The sequence below is a fragment of the Diprion similis genome, chromosome 1, assembly GCF_021155765.1.
Source record: "Diprion similis isolate iyDipSimi1 chromosome 1, iyDipSimi1.1, whole genome shotgun sequence".
In the NCBI taxonomy this organism is placed as follows: domain Eukaryota; kingdom Metazoa; phylum Arthropoda; class Insecta; order Hymenoptera; family Diprionidae; genus Diprion; species Diprion similis.
The window spans coordinates 9,083,347-9,106,028 of NC_060105.1; the positions used below are offsets into that span (position 1 = coordinate 9,083,347).

At 41.5% G+C, this 22,682-nt stretch overlaps 1 protein-coding gene across 1 annotated transcript in view; it reads right to left on the reverse strand.

Moving 5' to 3' along the window:
- The window catches only part of LOC124407712 (collagen alpha chain CG42342), a 157,936-nt gene extending 151,899 nt beyond the window's left edge, over positions 1-6,037 (reverse strand). Inside the window, exon 1 of the mRNA XM_046884136.1 lies at positions 5,654-6,037. Within this exon, the coding sequence (XP_046740092.1) occupies positions 5,654-5,978 (325 nt within the window). The 5' untranslated portion in view covers positions 5,979-6,037. The remainder of the gene's footprint in view (positions 1-5,653) is intronic.
- Positions 6,038-22,682: the final 16,645 nt, after the last annotated feature.

Below are 22,682 nucleotides of genomic sequence, written 5' to 3' on the forward strand. Positions count from 1 at the left end.
GCCTTATGTACCCACACTTTGCCTAGTTTATATGCATTACACATAGCGGGGTACCACTTAAGGCACCAACAGAGTGAAGCGGTGAAGCACCAGGCCAGGAGCGCCATGCAAAGGAGCGCCGAAGAGATACGAAGGCCTCGCACAAACCTGCCTGCGTTTTGATACCCTACCCTCTCCTGGGAAACTGTCCTCGCTTTTCTTAGTGGCGGACACAATTTGTCAGGTGTCCCCTTATAATTTTCCCCGAGTAAATACTCGGCGTATTTCCAAGGGGAAACGGTTGTAGGGATTATATAGTGCAAGCTTTCACCGTCGGGAAATAAATTTGCAGAAGTTGAAATTTTTTAATTTGCATTTTTATCAATTTTATATCACTTTCTAAACTGCAGTTTAGATTTTGAAAATTTTTGTCAATAGAACAAGTATTTTCGGGTGAAAAAATCTGTGTGGAATAAAAGAAAAGATATAAGATAAACGAAAAAGATTTCTGGCTGTCTTGATCTTGGCATCTATCATACGTTGTTTCTCGATTTTTCTTTCGTTTTGTTATTCAGAATAAGACCTACTAACCGAGAGGAGAAAAAAAAATCTGTGATTTTGGTCGGGTGAAAAAAGTGGACAATTTTGTTTCAAAATTTTTTACGCGTGCGCGGTGAACGTTTTGTGTCATGACAAACTGATGACGCTTTGTCAGTCGATTTTGTCAAACTTCAACTTTCCAGTGCCGTTTATGAATCGTGAAAACTTTTGTGAAAAATCGTCAGTACTTGATCAAACCAAAACCGGATGGATATATAATATAATAAAGCCACACGAAGTTGGGCACTGGCCAAAGAGTGAAATAATTTTGAAACTCGTCTCTTTTTTCAGCCGCCTTACACGTATCTGACGAAATAAGGAAAAAGAGAATTTCGTGCGATAAATAAGGCGATAAAATCAGTGAAGCGCGTAATAAATACACCGCAGAGTAAAATAAAGAAGACAAGCGTCAGTTAAGCCTGAAAATATTTATATAAATATTATAGTTTTATGGATAAGAGACCGAATGGAAATCACACGAGTGAGAGATATTTTCTGTGAGAGAAGAAAAGAAGAGAAAAAAAAAATGAAAAACCGGATCGTCCAAATATCACTTGAATGTAAAAATACGACACGCTTGAGTATTTGGTCACTTTACGGATTCGAGGCACGAATGAGTACCATTTTGGTTATAACACTTGAGACAAGCGTGCGTTTTCACCACTCTCATAATTTTAATTGGCATACTACACAGCACGCCTAGGAATTGAAAGGCATACAAGCAAGTTGAGTTATGCCAGTAAATATCGAAATGATGTTTAATTTAGGTTCGTTCAAATCTATGAAATCCAGATGATGCCGCAGAGAGGCGCGTACACACAGGCACAAAAATATGCATGGGTAGCCACGCCGTGAAACGTATCATGCTCATAATATATATTACTCTAACTAAGAGCCTAACGACTAGTGATTACAGGCCGCGCTCCTTCGAGCCACGCTGCTATCACGATCATCTCAAATTCTCCACATTAGGATACGGTAAATCTTCCCAACCATAGGATATTATAAATAAACTTAATCAAGATCATATCTCGATGCTGAGATTCGGGGGGGAGGGGGGGGGGGGGGGTGAAAAGAGGTTAAATATTAACCGAGAATAAGAAACTGTTCGGTCTCAAATTTTTCTTCATCTCTGATTTTCTTATTTCAATGAATTTCTCTAAAAATTTGAGACAAGTTTTAAAGAAGCTTCGATTATAAACACAGATTAAAAAATGTGTCTGATTTGTTCGATGCCGGTGAATATATATTCTATAATAATTTACTCCTGTGTTCGTATTTCCGAACGGAATTTTTTTCGTCCGAAACGAATCTTATTCCGAGTATACGTGTTCTCGTTTGGAAAAAAAGTAAAAAGAAATCATGAAAAGGGAGAGAGAAAAAAGGAATAAATAAAAATAAGAATAATGAAGAGCACCATTCAATTAATTTAATCTTATCTCGTCGGTGGGTCGAGGGTGTTGCACGCCGCAGGATGGGCGACATGGTGGGCGAAGCGTGTTGGTTATTTTTGTTCATAACTAATACCTCCCCCCCTCCTGAAAAAAAGAAGTGGAGTCAAATCGTTCGAATGATCGGGCGCATAATCGAGTCGAGTGTTTCTTTATCCGACTGCAGAGTTACGCGGTACGCCCTACACTTCAGAATTTGATTAAAAGCTCTCCCCTCTTCCTCTTCCTCTTCCTCTTCCTTAAGCATCGAGTGGTGCTCGTGGATATTAATGCGGGGAAGACGCGTTGAAACTCATCGCCGTTGTTCCTATCCACCCTCGAACCCTTTCCGCGATGAAAATTAGCACCTAGGCACGATACAGACGGTGGTTAAAAAGCTCGATCCCGAATACAGGAGAAGGAAATATACTGAAAACCGAGAGAGCATAAAAGGCAGGGGATTTCCACCTCGATTCTCGTCGGGGCCGGGGGTTAAAAGAGGAACGGGATCCATTAATGGATTGAAAATAACGCCGAGAGACGCGAGTCCTCCAGAAGCAGTCGGACGCAAGCTGCCAGAAAGGCTCACGATCAACCGTAGCGAACGACGCCTAAATTGGTCGCGGATGGTCGGATGAATGTGAAAAATAAATTCTTCAGATCCTCAGGAAATTTCTTCGACGTAGGTTTTCCTCCCTCTCTTTCCCCCTTATTCGCTTTGCCAAGCATTTAATCCCATCACCAAGTCCGAAGTAATTTCCTCAAGTCACGTGAGTGATTTCCGGGCTTTTCTCGCCAAACTCAGGTAAAAAGCTGTTGCACACTTGTTTAATTCTCACTGTTCACGATTATCCAAGAAAAATATTTACTTGCAAAGCACGACCATTCGTCACATGACTATCTCACTATAACTCATACCTGATTCACTAAATTGTCATTTCCCGGTATATTGTACTCGCCTGCGATAAAGTTGAGCTTCTTTCGGTGTGTGACACACCCTACGCAGTATGGCTTCGTCGTGAGTATGTGACAGATGAATGATAATCTACCCAAGCCATAAACACCATTAGGTGACGTCACCTGGCGTCACCTGTCCGCTTAAAAGTTTGGATCGTCAGAATAAGGACGACCTCTGTTTCCACTCGCTGGTTCCTCCTTAATTTCGCTTTATTTTTTCACGACATTTTTCGCTTTATTTTCCCACCGTTTCGCCTCGGGAGAATCACATTAACACCGAAATTTCCCCCCTCAAATAATAATAAATGCAAGCATTCTTATCGCGAGGTTTTAACCTCTGAGGCAGCCGCCGTGCCGCCCAATTCCTACTCCATTACGCAGCACTCCTTCTACACCATTTGCTTTTTCAACCAAATGGAAATAAACTCATTCAGCCAGGCTATTTCTGACCCTAAATTAGCTTACCGGTTTATTTGCGCTTATACACTTGTAAGGATTTATTGAGTCGCCGAGTCTAGTCGATACCTACGAATGTTTTATGGTTGTGTCAACCTTCGTTGAAAGGTCGACAATCTTTTTCTGTGAAGTATATTCATGACTCGATGACGGGTCACCTTTTTTCATGAGTGACCATTGAGGCGGTTCAGAAAAGGGCCTTTTTTTAGATTTCGTTCTTCCCCGAGATTCTTGTACTCAAAATAAAAAAATAAAATAAAAATTCTGCAACCAAAATTTTTTATGCATGAAATTCAATTAGTTACGACCGAAAAAGTGACTCAAGTGACCATTTCTTGCAGAAGGTAACAAAAACTTGTGTTTACTATTCGCGTTATATGTCAGTTATTTTAAGCACTGGATGTAAAACTGGCATGATCGTGAACCGAATAACAAACGATTGAATTAACATTTTGTTCGAACAGGTTTAAAGGCGGGAGCGTTTTTTTTCTCTCTCTTTCACTCACTGTCTCTCGAATGCTAATGAAAAATTACACCACTCAAAGGTCCAATTTCACCGTTTACGCGATGTCCATCGAGCCGCGAGGCCGATGCCTCGCTCTGACGTTTGATCAACGGTAGAACGCAGGGGTAAACAACCCTCGCACCCCATGCGAAAGCAAACAGCCACGCTGCAGACAAACGCAGGTGGGAATTACCGTGTTTGGGCTCATTCTATGCATCATTCCTTGGCCAATGCAAGGCAATGAGAAGAATTAAAACCTTTCGCCAACAGCGCTGATAACAACGCAAAGCCACGATTGGTCAGGTGGAAAGGGAAATGGAAAAAAAGATGAATCATAATCGAAAATAAAATGGGAATTTTACGTACGGACTTATATTCTGAGCATTATCACATTACGCTGTGAAATGTATGTAAATGTTTATAAGATAAACATTTTTAGTTACTTAGATTATTTCAGCCTTATGGGATGGTAGAAAAAAAATGAGAATACAAACTTCGTCATCAGAATAGTGATTCACTGTTTTCTTCACATTTTTTAATGTTATAGTTCGAAGTAATCGGTTACATAATTATAAGAAATCGAAGAAGTAAACCGCGGTATTTGAATGAAACAGATTTCGTTGAAATCACAGTAAAAAAAATGAAGTGCTAATAGCAGATAAATCTTAGAATTAACTAGTAAAAAATTTACTTGTAGAAACTACATGAATATCTATTTGAATCAATGAGGTTTTCAATTATCTTTTTTACGGTGTTGAAAAAAATGTCACTATTTTGCAACTGAAATGCGTCATGTTTTGAAAATATACGAGTACGATCCGCTTTATTTCTAGAAATTTACTAAATTTCCAAAGTCGCGAGTTAAGGATTTTTCCTAAACACGCGTGATCGTTAGAATAACGTTACCAACCGCAACCTTATCATCATACGTTTATAGTTAGAAGTTTAGAAGTTAGTAACGTTGTCGTAACGATTAATGCTGAGAAAAAACCGTTGTTTCGCGATTTTAGAATTGTCTGAAATTCAGTAAGCCGTAATAAAACAAAACAAACTCATATTTCGAAATTTCAGTTCCTTGAAAATCATTCTAGATTTAAAAAAATAGTGATTTGTTCCCCAATGTTTCGTTACGATAACTTTACAAACTTCAACCTCGTAGCTTATCATCATTTCAAATTTCAAGTACCCTCTAACCGGGATAAGTAAGAAAATGTATCACGTAATAGGTCCATGTTTAAGTTAATCGTATTCTCAGAGCCTAATGAGAATAATTTCAACACTCAAGTGTCGATGTTCTTTTCTACAGCACCATCATGCATACGATATGATGCAATAATCATTTATCTGATGTTTCGATCAATTAGGCCTAATCAAAAACTCAAGTTCTCATTTATTCTAGCCCCAAGTTTACTATTTCGTGCCTTCGCCGACGTTTATTCAAAATCATAAAGCTGAAGCAGCCAAACGTGTTAAGCTTTTTGGTGATTAAAAAGTCTGAGACTCAGTGAATGGGGATGCGCAATTGAAAAAACCATTTTGTCGGAATCAACTCCTTCAAAGTTGAATAATCCAATGCTAAAAAACGATGATTTTTCCTAACACCAAGTTTCATTCGCTCTTCAGGCCCTCGATATTACATCCAAACATTTCCGCCAAAATGAGACACAAATTTTCAAATATAACGAGAATAAACAGAGTATTTTCGAATTGCAAATTTGAACCTTACCTGCCGGACAATTGCAGTTCTCAGCGACGTCTCGTTTCACCCTGAAGACGGGTGGCTCCGGTTGTTCCCGATGAGATGCAACTGGGGTCAGAATCTGAACGCAGCGCGCCTCCAAACTGGCGATCCTCGCTTCAAGCCGGAACTCGCGGTAGGCCAAAACGCCGGAAATGGCGATACTCACGAGACACAGCGCGCACATAGCCCACGTAAATCCATTGCTCTGAGTCCCGTTTCCGGTCATCATACCCTTCCGGAACTTCATCGGCACCGCGGCAGCTTCCTGCTGCTCCAGCAATTTCCGCGACCAGTTTATATCCGACTCCATTTTACCGACACCTGAGCTACGAATGCTACTCACCGAAACTTGTCATGAAAAGCGGTGTTTTTTGTCGATATACTTTAGGCGTGATGCGGAGTTTTTTAAACTCGGAATCCTCGGCTTTCTGCTCGATTTATTTAAACCTCCCGCTAATTCTCGCGGTTAAATACGACCCCTAAACTCTCAGCCTCTTTGAATTCAAACGTGCTCGAAAACGGAGAAGAATCACCGCATTATACGTATACTGTAACGATTGTTGTATTTTACCCGTACGAAGCTTTTTATTTATTATTAATTTATCCTTATTAGCTGTTTCAATTAATTGTCTGGATGACGGAATTGCGTTTATTAATATTCATACTCGTTCATCACTGTATTTCACACTCGATAACCGATCGTCACAATAATTAAATAATCAATTATCCCTGTTTTGCAGCGGTATCCACGGCGAAACAACCCGATTTATACAATAACCGTTCACACTTGTCCCTGGGCAAAAAAAAAAAAAAAAAAACGACGGTCTACAAAAATAATCAGAAAAGTTAAACCACAGAGAGAAAGAACAAAAAAAAAAATTCCAACGAACCGAACAAATTGAAATGAAAAATAAAATCAACAACACAACGTTATAATTATATACAATTAATCGATCGATTAATAAATACGGGGTTAACAGGGCGCCAATTTGACGCGACGAGTCGAACCCTTCGACGAATATACGGTATTCATTTTTCGCAGCTTCCGACGACACTGAATTTAGAAATTTTATTGTTGGGAGGTTAAAACTTGTATTAGTTTTTATTTTTTTCTCTTGTTTGTTAAATTTATTTATTTCGTCGCGGGCACTTTTTTCCGCGACGCTGCACGTGGAAACTCGACGCGAGTGGGTACTGACAGTAGCGAGAATACGGTGTTGAGAATGGGCGCGATACTGACCCCCGGAAAGCCTCGGCGAAGTTCGCTGCGCGGCGCTCGCAGCACGACTGGATGTGGAGGGGCGACAAGCTCGCGGCAGCCGAGGGTGAGCGGGATTCGGGACTTTCCGGCCCCCTTCGGACGTCTTCGGAGCTTACGGTGAGCCGGGGCTTCACCGAACACACGGAACGAAGGCCTCTTCGTGCAGACGCGATGCGGCCATGCACCATGCGGCGTGCGGCATGCGGCATGCGGCATGCGGCCGCCAATCTACTCCAATTAGGTTGCATAAAAGAAGAAGGCACGTCGGGATGGAGAAGAAGGCTCGGAAGGCTCGACGCTTCGTCGTAAATATTGTAATATCAGCGCAATCAACACCCTCGCTGACGACCGCCTGTGCCTAGCTTCCTCTCTCGGCTAAAATTACACCCAATTCCGCCAATTAACGAGAATAGAACACGGAATTAATGCCCCCTTCTCGTGCCTCGAGGGGCGCAACCTCTTACTCCCAGAATTCTCTTTAAACGTTGCTGCTTTTTAGCCCGCTTTTTGCAGTCTTCGCGAACGAGGGGCTGTTTGTTTCGAGTTTCGAAGTCGAAGGGATTGGTCTGGCTCGATCGAGTGATTGATATTGATTTTTAGTTTGTGATTCGATTTTTGTTGATGTATTTAATGGTGATACGCCGGGGTGAGGTTGAAATTCCGAATTTGAAAGGTTCTGAAAACGAAACTTGAAAAGGGATACAAACTTTTGCGAAACCAGAAAGTTTTGAATGGTTGGAAACTAGATGGCTCAAGATTACGAAATGCAATATTCCGGAAATTTGAGTTACGGTAGAGCAAAGTTACGAAAAGTAGGGTTTCGATTGAGCAAAATTCCGAAAATTAAAGTATACTCGCTCAGCGCTGTTTATTCGACGAGTGAGTGTAAGAAATCAGAAAAACTGACAATCAGAATGAATCGAAAATTTCAAACAAAGATCAAAGTGGTGAAATTTAATATAACTGAAAATTTTCAATCATTCAGAATTTCGATGTTTGAGATTTTTAAATTTTCTCATTTTCACACTTTCGGAACTGTGAATCGAAGGAATTACGCTCCTTCGGCATTTGGTCAAACTGAATAAAGTTAAACTCAATACAATGTTAATGAATTTGCGTGGTTTCCAACGTTTTACACGCAATTTATTCTGCGGCAACGTGTAATTCCAAGCCTTCAGTGAATATTACATTCGTTCAAGTTTCTTTGATTTACGATATAATTGACCAAATTTTAAATACATGAATTCCCATCGACGTTATCAGCAAAGCTCAGTTTTTCCCTCGCAGTGTTAAGGTTCGAAAAAAAGCTGCGTCATGGCTTTGCGTTCTTCCCGGTTTGCAAGTTGAATAATTTATTCACCAATCTGACGAGTGACTAATCACGAGAAAAAAAAGAACCTTCGACATTCGAGTCTGTTCTTTCGTTACCATTTAACATGTATTCTTACTACGGTAAATCGGGGGCGATTATGGAGATTCGAAAAAGGCTGCGAAGATGTTTATCCGACTTGGCAGATCTGCGAGTGAATCACCTGCTTCGTTATAGCGAAGTGATCGGACAGACCAACGAGGTATCTAAATCCGAAAACAAGCAGTCGGACAAATGCAAATGAGGTAGAATAAAACGAAACTCAAATGATGATAGGAAACTTTGCTCGGAAATACGCAACCAGTTCCGAAGCCCCTTGAAACTAATTGAGAAACAGAAAATAAAAGAAGAAAAATTGATTTCCACAAAAGAATATCTCAAATAATAATACAGACAAATTTTTGGCATCAAGTATTTGAGAAAATTAGAAAGCTATTAGTATAATTCCATAAAGATGAAGTAATATTTTTTCTTAACCATTCACGTTTGCAAGAATTTCAGGATTTTCTTCCTTCCACGACTCGCGTTGAATCAACAAAACTGCCTTCTCACAATTGCCAACGTTATTCGTTCCGCGCTCTGTGTACTTTGCGTACGACTTCATCGCGATTGGAAGTCAATTCAATTCCGAACAACAAGTACGAAAATAATATATACTGTGGATACGGATACGGATACGGGTGCAAAATACTTATGAGATTCCTGCATGACAACCGGATTCAAGGAAACTGCAAAAACTATAACGCAGTTCCTTGTCAATGTCACGTGGGTACAGGCGTGATTAAAGTATTCGGAAGAAACGAACGATAAAAACTTTACGTAGCATTAATATAACTGCTTGTAGCAAGTATCTGCATAGATCAATTTAAATAACTCACAAATTTAAATATTCACGCTGTAACACAAACCTGTCTTTATTTAATTAACTTTGTCTTTATATGAAAACGCCAGGAAAATGTCGTGTTTCATTGTATTTTACCGGATAAATCGTGTCGTTTGAAAAGTTTCCGGGTAGGTAAACGAACATAGTGTTTTTTACAACCTAGATAACTGCAGAACTTTACCGAATACACATTATACACATATGTGTGTACATATATACAGAGTAGATCCATTTATTTGCAAGCTGTTCTATTTTGTTCTCCCGGAAGCCGCACTTTGCTTCCATTTTATAAGGAACGTAGAATACATAAAAGTTCTGAAGGAACAGTAAACCGAACAACACGAGACGTTGAATTATTTTCTCGATCGATCAACGACGATGATTTTCGATCCATGGTTTCGCGGGTGGTAAACTCTGAACCATCGAGGGTAATAAACGATTTTACAACCCGGAGCGGCAGGAATTGCAGTCCGCTGTTGGGGGTAGGTTGTAAAAATTTCTCGACACCGGGTACATACGTCGATAATTATCGATCAGCGGATCGATGCCGGGGTTCGGCCCGATATAAGGGACAGCTGGGGGACAGACAGACTCATCGTCGTCGTGACATTATATAGCGACGACGGGACTCTCGGCCCCTCGGATCGCTCGCGCAACTACCGGAGGAAGTTGTTACAGACTATATAGACTACATCCTGCAGCTATCGTCCGTATTACATTTCCAATCGAATCTATATACCGAGTACCATCCGCAGTCGGGTGGGTGCATTTGTAGGCTGGCGATGATCTCTTTCGAAATTTCGAAATTTCCAAATGGATCTCGATCATTTGTTTGAATCGTGTGCTGTATATATCCGGAAAAATAATTGACTCAGAAATACGAATTTATAGATGATATCTTCGCTACTTATACATTCAATCTTTTTTTATGTAATGAAATAAACAGGATCTGTATTGTGGTAATGAAAAACTTGAGAGGTATTTACTTATTGAAATTGCAAAGTAATTTAAATTACAATCGCTATCAAATCGTGTGATTTCTTTAAAATCACGTACATATCGCCTGAAGTCAGTTTGAACCGCTTGACATCAGTTCGAAATCGTTCAAATTCCTTGAAATTAGTTCTAACTAATCAAATATACTGAAACAGTGAATAAAAGTACATAAAATTTCAAGTCATTACAATTTCTGGGGCAATATTCTAGTCAAACTTCGTGAAAAACAATTTTTCTTTCTAACTTTCACCAATTCCATCATATAATCGTAACTATAATTACGCAAAAAATTTCTGAATTGAACTAAAGACCGTTGAAATTGACACTCGATTACACTAGACTAGGAAACAGCTTGTTAAATAAATGGAATGAATGTCTGGGAAACTTGTGTGACTGTATTTCGGTTCCAGATTCGTTGTGTTTCCCTGAAAGCATACGACGCGTTGATGGGATTCGACTCATCGGCGTCAGTTGGCTTTAACCAGTGATGAAATACAGGTAAGAAGTCCTCGGTTTGTCGGAGGGGTTTTCAAAGCTCGATATTATAGTGCAAAGGCTGGTAGTAAGAGCTTCGAAGCGCGCAAGCTGAAAGCTGGCGCATCAAAAAAGCGCTAATGGCCTGAGCCATTGTTGGTGCAGGGAATGGAAAGTTGCTGGATGGAGGTCGAACGGTGAGGTAAGAAGGGATAGACAAGAGAAGCAGCAAAGATGGGAAGCTTAATTTTGCGTAAGAAGTTGGTTAGTTACCGACGGGCTCCGGACCGAAGACACTTTGGGGCAAACGGAGCTTTAAAAAGCTTTTTATGTGCGAGTCACGTTGTTTCGGGATCTTTAGCGTGCGAACATGCCGAGTTCTCCTCGGCAAAAAGTGACCAATTAAAAGTTTCGCCCACCGCAATGCGACCGAAGCCACAGCGTCGTTATCAAAAGTAAGAAACTCGAAATTACGTAACTTTTTCTTTCTCTTTCACAACCATCCCCGGAAATTTCACTCAAAGAATCGCTGCAATTATCACCTGATCGCAATAGATCCTCGCTGTATTAAAGATCAATACAAAATCTCTGCATCCGTCCTCCCATTTTACAGACAATTTGAAGTCTGTATGTAGCCTCGAGTTTTCATTCTGAGCAGGCAACTTTTCGCAGGATACTTTAAAGTTCTGGTTTAAGGAGGGCGAACGGCAGCTGCCTCTTGGCCTCGTAATCCTGAGATTTGCGGATGAATTTTTAATCTTTTTAATCCGAGATTATGGTATCGAGTTCTCGTGTGTTATACATATTAGACTCAGCGCAGGAGTCCGTGAGTCCCGAGATGAGTATAACTCGATCGGATGTTCTTGGTGCTCGAGGAGATTACGGATGGTCAGAGTCGTATCGTGTGGCTAATTCCCGTCTCAATATACAAGAAGACGGACATTGAGAGGATGCTATAGTCGATTTTTGATAACTGAGCAAACTGTCATGTATTTTTGATGGTTCATGGACCAGACCAAACACCCACAGAGCAAAGACCCACTCGAAGTCTGAGTACCCATAGACAACGAAAACGAAGAAAGCATCAATGCTTTTTGGTACGAGGCTTCTCGAAAGGAAGTCAAGTTAAGTGCACTTAAGTTAAATGACAGAATTCGAATGTGTGAGCGATGAAAAGTGTTTTATATTTGGATGAAGATTTTCCAATTTCTAAGCAGATTTCTTTGCTGTAACAAGTGTCTGGAAATATATCGGATCGACATTAAAATGGATACCTCGCACTTGGCTCGTTTGTCGGAGATTGGCAATAGAGAAAGCCTTCGTGTCGTTTCGTAGAGTGAAAAGAAGTAGTCGTCGATACACTCGCAGATGGGCGGGAAGTTCGATTCTGGAAAATTTAGAGTGAATTTACCCCCGCGGCAATTTCGGAATGGATGTAGAGACGCCTGTAAGCTACGTGACCGTATCGCTATTGGGTTGTACTCTGCAGTTGTGGCGCAGATGTGACCCTTTACAGTGATCGTAATGGAACGAAACTGGTTTTATAGATTGAATAGCCTGACCCAACCCACTATCTGCCGAACGGTCAATGGCGGTTTAGTTGATTTACGGTATCGGGTTGAGCCTCGATGACCACCTTTCAGAGTTTATTTTCTGGATATGAGAAACTCGTACCGTTTTCAGGCGGCATCGACCGTCCGCGTTTTCAATTTCGCAAGCAATATTTGCACCGTGGATTAGAAACTGTTCTGCTTCAGAATTCGTATGCACGAATTACGAAGGAAGAAGGAATGGAGTAAAGAATTGTTCCGGCTGCTTCGGTCAAAGTCAGAAATAATCGAGGGGGGTAAGTCAAAAAGACTGTTTCAAAATTAACGTGGTGAACGTGACTACGAGAACTTAAGAAATTTCCGAAATTGATGGAATATTACCGTTGGGTATTGCCTGGGGTGATATTCAAGTTGAAATATAGATTTTCTTTTCATTTTTTCCGATATGAATCAGCCAAGAAAATGTTGCACACACACTTTTCATCAAATGGGACTTATCGATTATTAGGGTTTTTGGAGATGCCCTATATTCAAACACACGAAAAATAAAACCCCGGTAAGCTGAGCGAAAGCCTATCTTGAAGGGTCCTTTTCCCCGATAATAATGCACCTTTAGCGTTTCACGATGGAATTCCCCATACACCCGGGATACGCGAAGACATCGGAAAGAGATCAATCGGTCCAATCTCAGTGTAAAGAGTATAAATCGATAGTTTTTTTTCTACCGAACAGCCTCGAAATCGACTCAATTTACGGTATTAGTTTCTGCAAAAAAAAAAAAGTTTCAACGATTTAAACGCGAATGAACCCGAGAATAATATAGGGAAAATCATTCCAATGACAAAACTTTCTTTCCTGGATAACTTAACCCATCTCGGACTATGGAGCGATAAAAAGCTCAAGTCATTCGTTGATGTAAACATTTAGGTGCAATATTTACGCGGTTTTTTTTATCTTTGAAAGCTTGACGAATGAGCATCAAGCTCAAAATAAACGAAGCTCGATACCGGACACCAACTGCACTGCACTGCAGGGGCTGCGCAACTTTTGGGTTCATTGAGTAGATATCGCCCCACTGCAGCGCCTATTCGAAATTGAATTTGCTGCTCGCCCAGCCTATCAATAATAATCAATAACCACGACGTGATCAATTATTTTTCTTCCACGTTGAAATTGCTCCATATTGCAAATGATCTAATTCGAAACGGTTTTTTAGGACTAAAAATCGACCGAGGGTGGAAAGCTCGAGGATCTAAAACCGGAGGGGTGGGTGAGGCTTCGGTTGCAATAAAGTCGAAGAGCACTGCTGGGAAGGAGGGACCATCTTGCAAGCTGCGAAACGGGGTGAAGGATATCCGCGGAAAAGTGTACACGGCGAATGATTAAGGAGAAACTCGAGACTGGCATCGCTCAGGTTGGCGCCTTTTACCAACCAGACTCCATTACCTCTGGGATCCGAACTGCACGTCAGTGTTTCGTTACACTAACACGTAGGTATCCACCATTACTATGTGGGAATATTCGGGCTTTCGGATACAGTGGGAAGTGAATGCGCCGTTTGTATGCCGCACGAGACCAAAGCCTTTCTCTCCTCTCCTCTATCACGAGTTATATGTATATATACAGTTATATATTATATACATATCTCTTTTTCCCAAAGCGGCGGTGGAAAAGCAACCACGTTATACTTCAAGCTCGGGCGCTTCTGCAGAAGCTCCCGATGGCAGCTAGTGCGACGCGATGTTGAATCGACTTTATATTCATGACCAGACTTTGGGAAAGATATGAGAACGTGATATATTAATTTACCATTAATGGAAACTTCGGGCTGGTACCCGGCGTTCGTTTCGATTTCATGCTCCATTCGAGTCCTTTCTTTACACCCTTCGCAAAGATCCGTCGCACACGCTTTACCGTTTTTGGATGGTAAATTCTGCAGCATTGGGTTGTCACGTACGGATTTTCCGTTACTCGTTCGTTCGTTTCACATTACTTATGTCAGTTTGATTTTTGGATATCAACCCTTATACTTTATGAAAAAGAATTCAAGACAATTCAGGGAATAGATGTATACAAAATTAACGCCAACTCTAAATACCGTGTATCAGGTATGACATTAACCCTCATCACAGAATTGTGAAAGGTCGTCGTAAACTAATCTTTGTGGAGTTGCAAATGTTTTTTTTATTCTCCTTTCTTTTCCTTCAAGATTAACATGCAAATCGAGATGTTAATCTCCACTTTGGAAATACCGATCAAGTGTAACGTTGACTTTCTCCTGATGTGGCGAACCAACAACACCACGTTTGTAGGCTAGTCAATAATTTGGCCTCATAATGATCGCTGGACCCTATTGAAACGTTGCATGACACAAGTTCCAATAAAAAAATGTTCACTAACTTCAAATTCGAATTTGATCAAGTATAACCAGAGAAAAATTGGACGAATCCGTAAGGGTTGAATCATGACCAGGAGTCTAGTTCTCATGACAGTGAGGAACATAGCCAAGGTAGAAGCTTGCGGAGCTTAAACAAGGAGAACGATAGTAGATGCTCGGCAACGTAGCTCGAACGGTCGGGCGAACACACAGGTGACTTTCTATTTATAACCCGTAACTCCATATTCCCGTGCAAAATACGCTGGAGGTAATATAGTTATAAGGTATTAAAGAGCAGTATCGACCCCGGGGCTCGGTCAAATGGTTTTTATCGATTGGCCAACCAGGGCGGTACATCGGTGGCGGGATCAGTTACATACCTGGTGGTAGACGAGGATGAGATGGTCATGGGCATCGCCGCCCACGCCTGCGGCTTCGGGCGAACGTCGACACGTGGCTAATGTAAATTGTTCGAATCGAAATTCCTGGGGGAACGCGACCGGAATATTCAAAGTTTTTGGAGCCGTCGAACGTCGCTTCGCGTCGCGTTGCGTTGCGTCGCACCCTTTTCTCCTCCAAGTTCCAAGTTCCAAGTTCCAAGTAGCTGCGTAGCTGCCTAGCTGCCACCGGTTCTCCCGAATGCCCAAGTTTAACCGGTGTATCTGGCCTGTAACCTGGCCATCAACCTTCAGCCTCAAATGCTGACGACCCCCATCGACGCGCCCTCGACTCTGCTCTGTATCTACGCCGACCCTTGAATTATTCATCAGTCTTCGTATATTATTGTACGCCCACGCCTCGCCGAGTGAGTGTTTAAATACCTGCAACCGTTGCCAAATCGGCTCTCTCTTCACGTGTTCTGACATCATCATCATCATCATCCTCCGTTAATTGCGAAACAGGAAAGAAACTGTTTTCTTTACGTTTTTTAGTAACCAAATCGAATCCGACAACAGGAAACACTGCCTCGTGTTTTTGTTTTAAAAAATTGTTTTAACCGTAAGGAATTCCGCGTGGAAATGATGGGAAAGAAGGGTTTATCAGCTTCAACTCTCTCTTCCTCGATGGTCTGGTGTTTTAATATGAAAACTATGCTAATATTACTTTGCCAAAAATCAAAAACAATATTAGTTTGCCAAAAATCAGTACTTGTGATTGTCACGCATTACAAGCGTTCGTCAAATACTTATATTCCTAAGCTACGAAGTACCGTAGAACCGAGTTTCATTCGCACGACATCTCGACATTACAATCTAGCTATTGTACGAGTTATAAAAAGGGGAGATGCTCGTGTATCGTTTAAAAAATGAAGGAATTTAAAAGGAATGTAAAAACGTAATTAACAGCCTGTTTAAACTATGACGAGCTTTTAGTTGTTGCACCGAGTAGGTACTGATGTAAGACCTACGCGCCTTGCGAGGCCCCGAGTGATGCGTCAGGCCGACGTCTTCTCCGGGGTCTTACGGTCTTACGGAATCGTCCGTCTCGCTGTCCGTCGGCATATACGTTCTTACGCGTCCGCCCACCAACCGCGACATGCAAATGCGTGGCTCTTTAATTTAACGGGCGAAGGTAGCCCGGAGATAACAGCACGAGTTTGGAACAGCTTCACAGAAGTTAAACCTGCCCATTTCGAGTAGGTGGAGACGGCGTGAAAACCAAAGGAAGCAATTAGCTCGTCTGGGGGTTGAGGGGTGGCGGAGAAACGGGGGACGATAGGCGATATTCCCTTGTAGACGACGATGTAAACGACGGTGATTTGATCCAGTAAATTCGGATCAATTGTACCAACGATCATCACCATCAGTGACGAAATTATGAAAGCCGTTGGATTTGTCGAATGGCGAAATTTTGGGGAAAGATTGGCAACTTCAGTGACTCTGGGAAAAGTTGAATGCAAATTCTGAAAAAAAAAACTGCCACACAATTGAATAACTGATACCATGCACGATACTTCAAGTTACGAAAGTAAATGGCATCTTTTAGCATGATAGAAAAAAGGCACCATGGCTTTCTTCGAGTGAACTGGGACTGATTGGAAAAATTTCAAAGGTGTGTGGCGGCGGCTAGTATTGACCAGAAAATGAAAATGTCATCGGGTCCATCGGCTCCAGCGCTGAGTTTTTAATTTAACATTCATTTCATCTCGTTTTTGTGTCCCAGCACGCGGCCGTAGAATCTGATTACGAGAGCTCGATGATGAGGCGTATAATCATCGCCCAGCGGGCCCCCCAGTCATTAGGGAAGATATTAATTAACGGTATAATCCAGGCTCATTATCATTATCCTACCGAGGTAATGGAGTTATCGTCGTACAAATTGTTATGTCTGAAACGCGCCCGAGGGATCGGACGGTGTCATTTCACTTGATGGGAATCACGTGTTCTACCAACGGAAAGGTGCGCCCGTGTCTTTGGCGGAATAGCATCGCTTTAGAGATCGGTGATCAGGTTCTCCGAATTCAGTGGCGATGTTTGTCGTTCGCCAGAATCCCACCCCAACTTGGCTCTTCGAAATGAACACTGTAATTTAACGCCAGTCTAAGACAAGACATCTGATTTTGTATATCCTAATGGACCACAAAAATGTATTCTATGATAGTCCACCAATTTTAGTGAATTTTAACGGCGATATGTTTCAGAGTGAAAGCTCCTACGGACTATAAAACCACGAGAACTGATCTGAGGACCATCAGACATCCTCTTGGACAAGAAAATGCTGGCTGATGATGTTTTGAAGCGGTTGTTCGGTGCAATTATAGCAAAACGTATATATACGCGTACCGTTGCAGTCGAAGGAGTCGAGAAGATATTGTTATATTTTGAGAGCAGACTGCAGGGTCGTTTGTTATAGCTATACAACCGGGGAGAGTGAAAACATTTACGTAAATCTCGGAGACTTTTCCAAGAGGTAGAAGAATTTCCGACTATATTTCTCCGCCGGCAAGACACGGAGAACAGTCTGCTCTACGGCTACATGGGCAGGTTCTACATGCACGCACCAACACCTGCCAAATTCTACATATAGGTATAACTCACGCTGATGTAACGTACCTGAGAGAGCGTCTAGTCTACCCGAACCTGGCTTATAATGTAGGTACATACGTAATATCTGTGCAGACGCAAGTGCCATTGGCAGACATTGCCAGAGGGCTCGGTGGTGATACACTGTATAGGTTGATTTCCTACCGGGCACTTTGCATTTTTCAATCTCCGATGTTGACGCAAACGGGACCGATGTTTTACCGCAAATCCCTCGGGATAGCGATTCGTCCAGTTTCTTTGGCGAGGCGAATTGGGTTCGATGATTAAATCGATGCGAAAATTCTCGTGGAAACTTTGGACCAGTTGTTTCACAAATGTTGTGAAAATATCCGTCAGCACTTCGGATGTTTAGCCCTTTCAGTCACAGAAGCTACTGTAGCGGCCCCTTTTTTTACTTGTTATTTTTTTTTATAGATAATTGTTTTTTACATGTTATGCAAATTCTTGAACTTTCCGTGTTGAACTAAAAAAAAGCTGAAAAGCGGGGTCGCCGGAGACACCGTATCAAACATTATTGAAAAACAGGAGACTGAAATTTTGAATATGAAAAAAAAAGTTATGAGACAACAAAATACCGGAAAATGGATTCATTTCACTCAAAAAAAATCCTAAATCACTAATTATTAAATATTTTTAGCTGAAAATTGACCGAGTAACTCTAAAGATCTAGATATTTTTGAAAAAAAAAAAATATATATACGGAGATACTGCGCGATGAAAAAAGTCGTTAATTTGAGTGAGTGAAGTTGAATTTCCGTAAGAAGAATAAATTAACGATTTTTACGATATTTCGTTACTTATTTTGGATAAAAATCAGACTATTTTGAGTGTTTGTCATGTGGAATTTGTAGGAACCCGGTATGCAGCGTAATGGTTAACCGTACATAAGAAAACGAGTTCTTCGAATCTCGCGAGAGTGACTGGGTGGTTGAGATAAAAAGTTGATTAAATTTTTTCATTATCTTGGTTACCGTTTATCGGATAATATGATCCCTCGTCTTGGGATATGATTTCTGAATATAAAAAAGCTGATGCTGTTCAGTGTCTCTTCCTTTTCCTTTGAAGGAATAAAAGGACGACGATACTCTTAAACAGAGAGTCTCTCCTTCTCTCACTCACCTCGAGCATGGTGGAATTCACGTCTGACGTGAGGTAGGCCCGAGTGTTCGGTCTAGAAAGCAAACTTGAATAAGTCCGTGACGGTGATTTCCCACGTTCGGTGCGTCGCGGAGTATTTCTTGAAGATTTCAACCGACTGCAGGACGTCTGGGATTGAAAAGCTCTCGCGTCGTTCAGCTGTCAACTTTGCACACCTACGTTACGAGCTACGCTTCTCTCACGGCATGCGGCAGAGCTGTACTAATATATGTACGTATGTACCTACACCATGTACATAGACACCTCGTATATACATGGCTTACACTCGTATGTCTGAAAGTAATCTGTCTTCGATCCTGTCGTTAGCTACGCCTCTGCACCGGCTAGATTCATCGACAAATTAGTTTGCTCCAAGAAAATTAAGAAGGTAGGATGTGAAAAGAAAAGAAAAGAAAAAAGCAAAACGAAAGAGATAGCACGTGAGAAAGTACCGTGTTTTCTGAACAACTAATTAACCGAGTACCGCCGAGTTATCGGCGGGGTTTTGAACCGCAGAAAACAACTCTCAACAAACTTGAAATACTGTGAAAATTTTACCGTTCTAGATCGTGACGTTTATTCTTGCGTTATTCTTATCATTCGATCGAAAATGAGCAAAGTTGAATTTGAGAACGTAATGAGAAACGTAATTTGAACAAAATAAAAATCCGCCCCACCATAAGTATACGTCTAAGTTTGATTTCATCGAAAAAACCTTTAGAATTTTCTGAAAATTGACACACCGAAGCGAAGAGGAAGAATGTTAAAATAAAATATCTTGTTTGCAAAATACCGCATCGTCAGCACGTCGGGCTGTGCAAGCTTCGGACGTAGTGATAATATTGCATAATGGATTTTTCTTCGACGAGCTTGTCTCCGCGGTGCTCTTCATCTGTAGGGAATAAATAGATCTCGTGATCCCTTGCATAGCCAGCCAGCTCGTCTGCGATAGAATATTTATATAAAGTGAGGCTGTAGCGTCGGTGCAGCGGCGGCGAAATCGCCGCAGTAACAAATGAATGAACGTTGGAATGAGGGTATACAAGTGGGTACTTCCCTCTCTAATTGGCGGCTGGTCTAATGGTCTAATGGTCTAATGGTCTAATGGTCTCGTGGTTTTGACCTGCACCCGATGGTCGCGCCCTACCAGGTTCTCTCGTTCGGTCGTTTCACGAATCCCCGTATCTGTACACTGGCTTCGGTATAACGTAACACACTTGATACCTGACGTGCTTGTTTGCTCAGGACTGTTTAGGTTAACCCGGACAATCACCGCCTCTCCTTTCCATCCAACCGTACCTTTTGTCGTCCCAAAAACGACCCCCCCTACCGCGATGTTTACGATAAACGGACCGCAAATTTTTGCAAAGCCTTCAATTTTCTCTCAGTGTGTACTGTGTTTCCATGATCCTCTTTATTCGTTTACCGACTTAAGCAGGCGAATATTTGAAAGTGATTTTCTGAAAATTCTGTAGGATTTTGTAATGACTTCTTATTACTCGAAGTCAATCCGGACATGCAATATTGACGTCATAGTCATTGAAGTGGCTTGAACGTTTCTTGAGGTAGAAAGTTTCAGTCTCAAATTCAACAAAATACCACATGAAAAATTCTCAACGATTTTTTAAGAGAATATATCTACTACTAATCGATTCATTCATCTCCAAATCTCTCTCTCATTCAGTCTGAAATTTATTTGTAGTTACTTCAAAATCTTTACAAACAAATCCACGATCGTTTCTTCTTTTGCAACATAATCATGCCTAAAATTATACCATGGATCGTGAAAACGAGACGTTGTACTGATTACCTAATAAAATTGCATCAAGTGTGTACTAAATAGGTCAGATCGTCAAGTAAATCGATGGCAGTTATACACGAAGTGAATTGTTACGAACACGAAATCCGGGTGAATTTCAGAGTGATTCAGGGCCCACGCATACATGGTGGAAGGTTCGATGAGGTCATATTTGGGTCGAGTGTTGGTTATAGAAAAGCACTTGAGCTGCTTTTCGAAACATTGATGAAACGCTGGCTCCTCATACCCTCAAAATCCCAGCTCAGCGTGTTTTTCGGCATCACGAGAACAATGCCGATAGCTTTCACCCCGTCCATAGAGATAATCACAACGTTATCATTAACTTAAACAAGGCGAATAAATTATACAAGCATAACAGTGAAAATCGTTACAATCAATGTCTGCCCAGGAAGGTAAACAAGTCCGTAGGTTTTATGTGTCGTAAAAGCTTCTCTCGTATATATATTTCACACCGTCAAATCTCGCCCCGAATTTCGTTTGATCGTGAAATAATCGGGTTGAAAAAATGATATCTGCAAAGTGTAAAACTGGATCGTCGATAAATCGAGAAATAAAATTTTTTATATTGTGTATAACTTTGGGTTTGCATTCCAAGATATAGGTAAACGATAACAAGAAAATCAATGCCACTAAAACTCTTTCAATCCAAAATCATTGATCTCGATATTTGATAATCGTCCATACATGGATTCACCGAAATCCCTCGATTTCGCAAGGCATCAAGTATCCTCTCGGCAAGATAATAATATGCATGCAAATACCGGTGCAATTCGCATATCCGCACAGACTGCGGAGTTTAGTGTGAATGGAAATGCGCTTCGCAGGTGCGGCGTGATTTGTGAAAAATAGGTAAGCACCGAGGTAGGTAGATCCACGCCGTGGGTTTGCTGGAATGCCAACTGAGATTCCCGGCCGGATTCCCCCGGCGAATATCTTAGCTGCATGCTGCGGCTCTCGACAAACATTAGCGCCAATTATCTCGTACGTGCGATGTGATCTGCCAGCCCACGTGACGGTTGCTCCAGCCTAACTGCGGGCGCCGCAATCCGACACAATCTTCTGCCTCCTGGTACACACGATCCCATCCCTCCTCCCCCTCCCCCTTCTCCGAAGCCTCTCTGTCTTTCATCCTCTCTTCGTCTCTTTTGCCAAGTATCTTGTGCATGTATATACCCGACACGTCGCATTATACGTTCATGGACGCATTCTTCGCCCACCGTCAATCTATCTATCCCCGCGGACAATGTCGCATCTGACACAGATTTTCTCGTGATACAGATGTGTGCCTGGTAATTCTCTTATGTCGGCCCTCCTGCTGCCCGCTGGATTACAACTTCCGTAAGAGATTGAATGTTGGATGAAAATAAACGAGTTTCTCGACCGGAGAGTTTGCTTCTCTTCTTATTTCGACTCTGGCTTGTCATTTATGAGGATCAGGAACTTTCGTTCGCAGTACTGAAAATACTTCGCAAAGAGATTCGCAGAAAAATGCCGGTACATTTCAACTTCATTCAAGCTTCAATTTGCGACTGTAGGAATCGGAATTTGAAATTTCGAACAATTTAATTATACCGTCAATGATAAGGACATGTAATTCGCAATTTCCTTTGACCATACATCGCCATTAATTTCGACGCTTTTCCTTTGCAGCATCAAGTTGTTCGCCAGAAAATTCCAATACACTTGAGTTGAATGTTCGAGGATGAATTAAGGATGCAAGATATCTGAATTCTCATTTGAGTTATCTGTCACTTCATACCGTATCACTTATCATTTTTCATCTTTCAAACCTGTTCACCCAATCCACTCGATTCAACGTAATGATTCTTCTCGATTTAATTCCTGGAATTATCCCTCAAGTGGGTTTCCAAGTCAGATGATTGGATCAAAAAATCGGTAAGAATTGTTGAATTCCGATAAAGCAGTAAGGATATTCGTATCCGCTGATCTCTATGTGCACAATCGTACATACCTTGAAGCTGAGTCTATTCGAAGGAAAGTTGTACACGTGTTACATAGGGGGTGGAGAAAAGCCGCGAGACCGAGGATAAAGAAGGTTGGGTGGGAAAAGCTCAGAGTATAGAGTTCGGGAAACCGAGAATCG